This window comes from Manihot esculenta, chromosome 6 (genome assembly GCF_001659605.2).
Source record: "Manihot esculenta cultivar AM560-2 chromosome 6, M.esculenta_v8, whole genome shotgun sequence".
NCBI classification, from domain to species: Eukaryota; Viridiplantae; Streptophyta; class Magnoliopsida; order Malpighiales; family Euphorbiaceae; genus Manihot; species Manihot esculenta.
The window spans coordinates 30,800,570-30,810,368 of NC_035166.2; the positions used below are offsets into that span (position 1 = coordinate 30,800,570).

At 33.0% G+C, this 9,799-nt stretch overlaps 1 protein-coding gene across 2 annotated transcripts; it reads right to left on the bottom strand.

Annotated features, from left to right (window-relative positions):
- Window positions 1-765: 765 nt before the first annotated feature.
- On the bottom strand, window positions 766-8,753 carry LOC110607988 (protein HIGH CHLOROPHYLL FLUORESCENCE PHENOTYPE 173, chloroplastic). 2 transcript variants are annotated; one of them, XR_002486809.2, is made up of 13 exons: window positions 8,079-8,753; window positions 7,746-7,958; window positions 7,228-7,432; window positions 6,996-7,071; window positions 6,753-6,888; window positions 6,518-6,622; window positions 5,589-5,669; window positions 2,262-2,351; window positions 1,818-1,883; window positions 1,593-1,654; window positions 1,439-1,516; window positions 1,318-1,365; window positions 766-1,173 (listed from the first exon to the last, which is right to left on the bottom strand). XR_002486809.2 is itself a non-coding variant. In XM_021747176.2 (13 exons), exons 1-13 carry the CDS (start codon window positions 8,574-8,576, stop codon window positions 1,102-1,104), a joined length of 1,725 nt encoding a protein of 574 aa, XP_021602868.1. In that variant the 5' UTR covers window positions 8,577-8,751; the 3' UTR covers window positions 766-1,101. The 2 variants fall into 2 exon arrangements, 1 of the variants encoding a protein (XP_021602868.1); XM_021747176.2 differs by having other exon boundaries at window positions 1,593-1,649; window positions 8,079-8,751.
- Between the last annotated feature and the right edge of the window lie 1,046 nt (window positions 8,754-9,799).

Here is a 9,799-nt window from a genome sequence, read left to right on the forward strand (position 1 = left end):
TGATTAGAAAGTTAAAAAATTTTTTGAAAATACATCCTATAAAATAATCCAAGTATTTTCGTTCAAGGGTGAACTAATTCAATTTTATTATATTTTTTTTATCAATCAGCCCATATATTTTATTTGAAAACGAAATAAATTATGACTTAATATAATATCTTTTTAATAATAAAATATTTATTTTTTAATTTAAAATTAGTATTTTAATTAATATAAAAATATTTAAAAAATACATATTAATTGTAAATAATTTTAAAAATTATAAAAGTAAAATTTTATTAATAAAAATAATATTTTCATATTAAAAAATAATATTATTTTATATTTAAACTTATTCTGCTTATAAGAGTTTAATTGGAAAAAAAAAACCAGACTTATATGACTTTTGAATAAAAATATAAAAATTATTTAAATTTATATCTAATTTTTTTTATTTTTAATTAATAAACTGATTTGATAAAAACTAATAAGTATTATTTTTAGTTAATACAAAAAAAAATATAAAAATATTCTAATATAATCTTAAAATTATAAGAAATATTTTAATTATCAAAAATAAGTTTAACAGTAAAATAAATAAAAATTAATAAATATCTTTTTAGTTCCCGAAGGATATTTCAATATAATTCTAAAACTAAAAAATATTTTAATTAGGAGAAATTACAAAAACATGATAGTAACTATACCTATATTTTATCAAATTCAATATTTCAAATTCTGTCATCTAAATACAAAGATAAAGTACTTGAAATTAGACCCGTTATGTAAAGAAAATCTTACTATGTTCAGGATTCATATTTATGCAAAAAGCAAAACATATACACCTAAAAAAAAGTTGTTTAGGTCAAAATACCCCCCACTGATTTTTGACGTCGACATGTTATCTACATATGAATATTAAATATACAAACAGGAGAACACCTGGAGCCATATATAATCACAATTCACAACCGCCGATCACAAAATTCACAAAATTCACAAAACACAAAAGAAAATATGTTTCATAACCCTCCTACCCCCGTTTTTGGTTGTGTTCTCTTCCAATCCCCATCCCTTAGGCGATGCTTCTTTGGGGAAGAGGAGGAGGTCCTTGGATGATGGTCAAGTGTTTTTCTCTAAAACAGATAATGCAGGTGTCAAGTAGTTGTTCGCTTTGTCAGGTAGATGTGCAACCTTCAGAAAAAGAAGGTATGCGGTTCAGCTTAAATAAAGATAGTTTCTCTTTCTTAAAGAGGAAAGGAAAAAAAAAAAAAAAAACATCCGCGATAAGAAGTGTTTCATTTTTCAACATTGACAAAATTTTATTACGTTCCTTACCAGCTCATAGAGCTCCCTCCCTTGCTCAGCAACGTACTCATAACAAACCTGCATGTGAATAAAAATTGAAGTAAAATTGCATGTAATTTAAAACTAATCCAAAAGCCAAGCAGAATGTTACATCAAAGCTTTTGTTTCTTGCTGTTGGATCATGCAATGCCTTCACACAGATATCGGCCACATCAGCACAGCTAATTCCCTAAATAAACATTCATTTATCAGTATTTAATTTGAGTAAAGTGACTCTTTCCTCTCCAAACAAAAAATATTGTCACCTGAGAAATCCTGTTTCCTTGGTCAAATATGAGCGCACGTTGGCCACCAGGCTCTTCCTGCACTAGCAATCCAATTATGTTTATGGATTCATGTTCGACAGTTGAAACATCTAATCAGCTGCCAATTAATTTCTATTTACAACAAGCAGCTCTCACTAGAGATTTTTACTCGGGGCAGCTTTGCCTACAACTTCCTAATTATTAATGAAGGGGAAAACTGATTACCTTTAGAGGACCAGGGCGAATGATCGTGTATCCAAGTCCTGACCTCCTCAACGAGTCTTCCCCAGCCTGCACCAAAGAAACTGCTTAAATCAACAATTAGACCTAGCCATGGGCTGATTCTGATTCACTTGGGGTATGAACCTGAATCAGTCCCTAAGGCCTTCCAGCAATTCTGGTTTCACTCAATCTGGTTTGATCAAATCCAATAGTGCAATTTCTGCTTTCAATTTATAAGAGGGAAAAAAAAATCCAGTACAGGCCCCTAAATGAACAGGCCAGATTGGATCTGGTTAAGTCACATACAAGTCAACCACAGTTTTTAACTGGTTCTGGTCCAATTTAAACCAATTTGTTTCTGGTTTTGACTCAGCCCCTGGCAAGATCTATCAAGTATGAAGAACAGTTAACTATTCATAAAATAATTAAAAGCAATAAAGGACTAACCCTCTTGGCTTTCAAAACTTGCTCCCTTCTGGTAGGTTCTACTCCTAATCCTGTACATGAGACTAAGACAAAATCTGTTTCTTGCCCAGTCTGCAAAAAATCACTTTCATTCTTTTAAAAGTAATGTGCATACTGCATATATGAAAGAGGAACAAAGTATAACATAAAGGGTTTGCAATACCAACTCTTTCGCATGGAAAATTCATGTTTTCAACATTAACAATGATTATTTTTTAGGCAGAATATATTTGACCCTTAAACTTTACCTGAAAAGTCAGTTGGCAACCCGATCTTTATATTGTTAACTTTTAATTCTTGACTTTTATAAAAGTGCAAAGAATAAATAGTTATATTTTATAAAATTTTGTTAAATAGTTACAATTTACAAAAGTTCAAGTGTTAAAATTTAACCACAAAAAAGGTTAGGATGGTAATTGATTTTTTATGTAAAGATGTTGGGTTAAATAATGTATTTGACCTATTTTTTAATTAGTATCTCTTTTCTTAAAGGGCTTTTGTTTAGAATTATAATAAGAATAGAATTTCTCGGCAATTTTACTATTTCCTCTTCCTTCTCTCTTATATACCAACTTACTAAATTATATATTATAGAAGAGTTTTGATAGAGCATAATTTAGACCATTTTATCATGAGATTATTGATGTTAATTTATACTTTTTCTACCTAATTTTTTGATTTTAATCTTATTTTGCAGAAAATGGTGTAAAGAGACAATTTGGTGAAAATGCCCTAAAACTGCCTAAAATGGAGCAAAGGAGAGTAAGCATGCCAAAAACAACTTGAAAAGAGTCAAATAAGGAAAGTAATTTGAAATTCAAATTTCAAATCCTTAAGAGAATTCAAAATTGAAAATTAAGGTTCAGCTCATTAAGGAAAGTGCTAAATAAGGAAAGTGACAAATAAGGAAAGTGCAATCTGCAGAGCAGTTTGAAATTCAAGATCTTCAAGAATCATTTTCCTTATTGAAGAAGCCAAATCTTTAGAAGATGCACATTCAAATTTGAAATTCAAATTCAGCTTGTCAAAGAAGCCAAAGAAGTCACACATGCCACCTCAAGTCTTGCACATTCAAAATTCAAAATTTAAAAGGAGGCTCCACCTCATTAATGTGCAAGATATGGGCGGCATGGGCAGCACTTGGGCAGCACTTGGGCAGCAAAGAATTCAACTTGGACAGCAAAGAATTCAACTTGGGCAGCAAAGAATTCAACTTGGACAGCAAAGAATTCAACTTGGACAGTAAGTAAGGACCTAGGACAACACTTTCAACTATAAAAAGACACATAAGGAGCCTCCCCATGCTTTTTCTACTCTCCCTTGGACACACATACGGGATTACAAGTGACACCATCTCTTCTTCTTCCTTTCTTTATTTTCTTGCTTTGTTTCAGCCATGAGTGGCTGAAACCTTTTATTCTAGTTGAAGATTGGTTGAAACTTTAGTTGTTTTATGGATTGTGAGATCTGAACATACATTGTTATTTTTGGTTATTCAATATTTATGCAATTTCATGCTTGATTCCATTATTGCTTTGTTATTATAATCAATGTGGCCACTTGATTCTTGATTGCAAGGTAATATATTGTTGGTTTGAATAATTTTGAGTCCGTAATTGCTTGGATTGTTCAGACATAAGAACACTTGGTGCAAAAACTAAGGAAGTTGCATAATCTAGCAATATCACCATGCGTTTGGGTAGTTAGAATTAGATCTCTCTATTTCTTAATGCAATTGACAGTTGTTTTGATGCCTAAGGCCCAAGGACGTTTCTTGGCAACTTGTTGATTAGTAATTAATTAGAGGACGTTCCCTAATTGGTTTATGATTAAGGAGAGACATGGTGGTGAGAAGCGTCTTCCATCTCCATAACTAATCTATTGAATCTATTAAGGGAAACTGAGTGTCAATGATCAATCCCAACAACTGAAGTGGATCCAATTCTTCAACTAGGTCTTTCTCATTATTGAATCTCTTTATTTTAATTATTTGCCTTCTTTTATTGCTTTCAGTATTAGATCAATTGAATCAATCTCAAAACCCCCACTTTTTACTTTACTTGCAGTCTATTTTTATTTGCTTTCAGTTTCTTTGCTTTCAATTAATCTTCTTGGTCTTGATAAGAAAGATAGGTAAGTGTCAATTCCCTGTAGATTTGATCCTTTCACCACTATCTGCAGTTGTAAGATTGTTGATAACCAGAAATGTTATTTTTGACTGGTTTCGACAACCGCTAGTCAAGTTTTGACATAAATTAGAATTATTATTAAAATAAAGGGTAAATACAAAAAGGTGCACTATGGTTTTATGCATTTTTCAAGTAAGCATCTGAGGTTAATTTTGTGACAAAAATGATGAGACATTTCCATGTATTAAATATTTAATTAAAATTTTAAAAATTACAAAAAAGTGCCTTATAGTTTCACACATTTATCAAGCTAGGGCCTTACATTGATTTTGAGATGAAAAGTAAAACTTTTTCTATTAATCTCATTAAATTTTGATTACAAGATATTAACATTTAATTTAAAATAATATTTAAGTATGAAATAACTCCTGTTTGGGAAAGACTAAAAAATAAAAGAAAGGTTGGTCCCATTCAAATCACTCTCAAATTTACTCCACTACATAAGCTGTGATGCTCATAAACTCATCCAAGAGGTGGAATGCTATGGGTTGGTGAATCCTAAAGATTGGTTCAGTTAAACTCTCTTTCTCCTCTCATTTCCTATCGACCAACGTTGTTCTCTCATATATTTCTTGCTCATAGTTGTAGGTTGATGCTTGGAGCGCCAAAAAGTTGCTAGTGCCAGATGAAAAGAAAATATGTTACCAGAGATAGTTCACCGATTCCTTCCTCTTTTATTCTATTTTTAGTTTTATTTTATGTGGGACCTATTTTGATAACTAAAAAGTGTTTTTACTTATTTACCTAGTGTCATGCTATCAAAGCTTCAAACATTCACTGAAAAGGCTACTTGACTAATAGCAGTTTAGATCCTTAACTGAAAATTTGTAATACCACAACATACCTTTTTTTTTTTTAAAAAAAAAGAATATATGAAAAAGTCTTTAGCAATTAAATTTATTCTTCTTCTGTAATTTTTTCTATAAAATTATAATAAACACTTGAATAGTTTATGTTAATTTATTTTAGACAATCTCACTATTCCTATGAGAAGGTGACAATTGACAAGAGAAACACATGTTCTTAACCTATTTAACGTGCAATCTGGTATATAATGGACACAAGTTGATAGTGGAGTCAGAACTGAATGTTATTCATACCAAAAAGCAACAGAACTTACAGGCAAAGCTTTTATATATTCCAAAATTAGTTTAAAGCTTCTAAGATCTTGCTTTGCTCCAGAAGGTCCTTCAACAGGTCTCTGCAACAAGAATATCAAATACAATCAGCAAAACTAATTTAAAAGAACTTGCAAATCAAGCATAAATTATTCTTAGTTTTGCATAGAAATATTGTAAAATAATCTTTCCTGTGAGTCCAAATTATCCGAGTAATGCAAGGGAAAACCAGAAAGCTATCAAAAGAAAAACTCTGACTTCAAATGTTTATGTGCGGATAATGGTAAATGCAATAAGCATATATTAATCATTAATTTTGGGGAAAAAATCAATAGTTCCTTGAGAGATTGAACAAGAAGTCATAAACAGTGATCTGGCAGGACTGCAACATGAACTGGTAAAATAGTATTTATACTTTGTCTGAGCAACAAGCTTAAAATGAGACTGTGTCTACTTGAGAAACTAATCTTAAATTCCATGTAACCATAGCATTTTTAATCAGCACAATGTGTTATACAGCTATAAAGAAATGAAATGTACATCCCATCCTTACATGTAAAAGGAAAGGGAGGGCAAGGGAAAAGTTATTGCTCCATTGTTAGATATTCTGAAACAACCATAGCTCCTACCTCTAAATGTTTATACCACATAAAGCCCATTTCGGCAGATCTTAGTCATAAACACATTATCTGTGACCTGATCACAACCAAACAGAAGAACAGAGGAAAGGGGGAAGAATAAAAGAGAGAGGAGGAGAAGAGAAAGAGAGACCGAGAGAAATTATATTGATTAATCTTGAATAATTGAATTACAACTCAAATTTTATAGTTATACCAGCATCTCACTTATGTAACTAACTAAATGACTAACACAGGCATAATATACAACTTGTTGAAGCAAAATTAGAACCAGGATCAAGTGATGGACAAACCTGTCTTCTAGGCTCAAAGCGTATGGTCAACGTGTGTACAAGAAATGGGTCTAATGGTGGATCATCTGGTTTCAAAGGACGGAAGGAAGAAAATGGCACTCTGACCTGCCAATTGCAGAAAAAAGGTGCCAAAAACAAAAATTCAAATCTTCATCCGAAAAGGAAGAAAATGGCAACCATAATGGTAGCACCAAAAGAACCAAAACTTTCTGACCAAGGCATGATCAATCTTTACCCTACAAAATCCTACTTTCGTGCTAATCCTTGCAAAGTACAATTTGCTTTGAGTTGTATCAGCTGAAGGGCCAGCTTCAAGAATTAAAACATAGGATCTTCCATTTCCTCCAACAGAAAGCACCAGACCTTCATACCTAACCACAGAAATGTTCATCATGGATGAACACAAAGCAGGCTACAAATAAATCAATCTAGCTTTCAGTGATACAAGTGACCATTTCAGACGTCAATAATCATGTACCTGTCGAGAGTGTAACCCAAAGGAAGAGAGAGCTTTTTTGATAATTCGACATACCCTCCTCTGGTGAAAACATAACCTTTAGTGAACATGAAAGAACAGAGAATTAGAGGAAGGATGTTAGCAATATCTTAGATAAATCTTTAATTAACAACTAAGTTTGCAATGCAAGTTCCATTATCAATTTTAGTTTCCCAAATTGATGATAGGTTCTCCATATGCCCATCCTTTTTACCTGAGAAAACTGCATCGCCAGTTTCTGTGAACTCAAATTTAGCATCCATTCCAGCATCATACTTAGAAATAACTGCATCTTGGAAATACGTTCCTTGACGGACTTCCCACCCATTCAATGAATCTGGAGATTTGAACTTTGCAAGCAAAAGTTTACTTTTGCTGCTTTTTCCTGCTCTAAGTTGAGCTAGTTTGTTATTATAGTCCTGCAAATGTGTAACTGAAATCATGCAAAAGAAATTTGTTTGAAGGGAAATCTGGATGTACCATGATGTAAGAATATATGCGGATATAATTTCAAGCGAAATCTAGTAAGGCGTGCTACAGTGTCAAAAAAAAAAAAAAAAAAAACAAAAACAAAAAAACAAAACGTTTACCAAAACTCACATTACTAACCAACATGAACTCACACGAAATATTAAGTCCAGTATTCACACATGCCATGGCAATTTCAGTTTTAAGCATAGTACAAAGCATGACCAGGGCACATGACATGCCAGAAACATGACTGAGACATACCTGGAACGCTTTGGTCAGGTTTGATACGCCTTGGTGATCAACTCTGAAGAGATCGCCGGTAATGGCAGATCGAGCAGTGGCACAATAGATAATTTTGTTGCAACCTTCCACAGCAGCCCAAAGGGTGGAGGGATCGCCCACGTCTCCATTCACAATCTCCACTGACCTTGGGAGCGAGTCGATCACTTCCTGATCAGTCTTTCTTACCAGTACCTGCATGAATTGAGGAATCCCCCAATTATCAATTTGAAAATTGCTGGAAGCTAAGGTGACGATTGCAAAGTTAAAACGACAGAGCTGTAGGAGGATAATAAGCAGTAGGTAAGAGAAAACCTTGACAGTGTAACCCCTGAGCATAAGCTTTCTAACAACAATACGACCAATGCGGCTGGTGCCTCCAACCACAAGCACAGTGGTATTCTGAGCACCAGGAATGGCGAACTCGCACATGGGACCCTCCCTTATGAGCAATGCATCCAAAGCCTCCTTGTCATCGGGACGTGTAGTCCTGGATATCTGGCCCAACCCGGAGAACTTCCTCCACACTTCGTCGAATATCTGCCTCGACTTCCTCCCTAGACCCACAGGGTTTACGTCCTCCAAACTTAGGGGTTGCTTTTGTGTTCTTGTGGCTTCGTTATTTTCTTTTCCGTCGTCTTTCTCGTTGTTGGCGGCTCTCACCGATATCGATTTGGAAGTTTTGGACTTGGTGGATGATGGGAGAGCGATAATTTCGCGATGGGATTGAGACCTGAATTTGAAGCTAGTGCTATTCCTCAAACTGGCAGTCGTTGCTGTTAGAGTTCGACTTACACTTGCTGATCCTCTCATCTTGCCTGTTGGTATTGATTAACAATTCTGGTTCACCTCTTCAAAACAATTCCAAGTACAACACGAACGGATGGCTGGTATCTGCTCTTCTCATTTAAATTTCCCCGCAAAAAACGAAGACCACAGAATGGTACTTGCGGTTTGAAAGAGCTATACACGGAGCAAACCTGCCAGGCGCCAGCCGCTGCCACGTTATTTTATTCTCAACATGGATAAATCCCTAAATTCTCTCCTATTTTTAAATTACTCCGGTGAAACGTATTTATATTTTACTTTATAAATACAATTCTTTAATCTTTTTTATTAAAAAGATGTTAGCAGTTTTGAATATGTATAATATTTAATTTCTATAATTTAATTAATATATATTATTTATTTTATATAATTCTAAATATTTATATTATATGAAATTTTATAAATTTTAAAATTAATTAATTAAAATTTATTAATAGAAAATTTAAATAGTTCAACTTGAGAATATGCATAAAGTTGATTGATTATGAAGTGTAGATAAATTAATGAATTTTTTAAAAATTTATTTATAATAATTCTATTTTTTAAAATATTATTTAATTAAATAAAAAAATTTAATTTAAAATTCTGTTTAATTTAATTATTAAATGTAGTTATTGATAAAATATATATAAATATTGCCATTAATATATATATATATTAGTGGTTACCGTATACAATTTTTTGAGTGTTAGTCTTAAAAGACATTTATCAAATAAATTTTATCAAAAATACTGCAAGGCGAGTAACTCTACAGGGCCATTGTTTGGAGATCCTTCTTCAAATTCTCTCGAAGTTGACTGCCCACTGAGTTCTCTATTTGGCTTCGAGACAGTTGAGCTATTCGGTTAAGTGTGAACACTTTTAACTTTCTACTTAATGTATCTGCAAATTTATTGGAACTCCCAAGTCTGTATTTGAATTGGAAGTCGAATTCAGCTAAGCATTCCTGCCACATGGCTTGTTTCGATGATAATTTTAGCTGTGAAAAGAAATGGCTGACACTGGTATTGTCTGTCTTTACTACAAATTTTGACTCCAAAAAGTAGTACCTCCATATATGCAAACAATGTATAACTGCTAATAACTCCTTTTCCTGGACAGTGTAACGAATCTCTGAATCTTTCAGCTTACAGCTTTCAAAAGCAGTTGGATGACTGTGTTGCATTAATGCTCCCCCAATGCTAAATTTGATGCATCAATATGTACCT

Coding starts and splice junctions, on each gene's coding strand:
- LOC110607988 (XM_021747176.2), bottom strand. CDS start 8,576: ATGAGAGGATCAGCAAGTGTAAGTCGAACTCTAACAGCAACGACTGCC. Junction 6,889..6,995: donor TTGGGTTACACTCTCGACAG/GTACATGATTAT, acceptor TTCTGTGGTTAG/GTATGAAGGTCTGGTGCTTT. Junction 1,366..1,438: donor CAAGAAACAAAAGCTTTGAT/GTAACATTCTGC, acceptor ATTCACATGCAG/GTTTGTTATGAGTACGTTGC.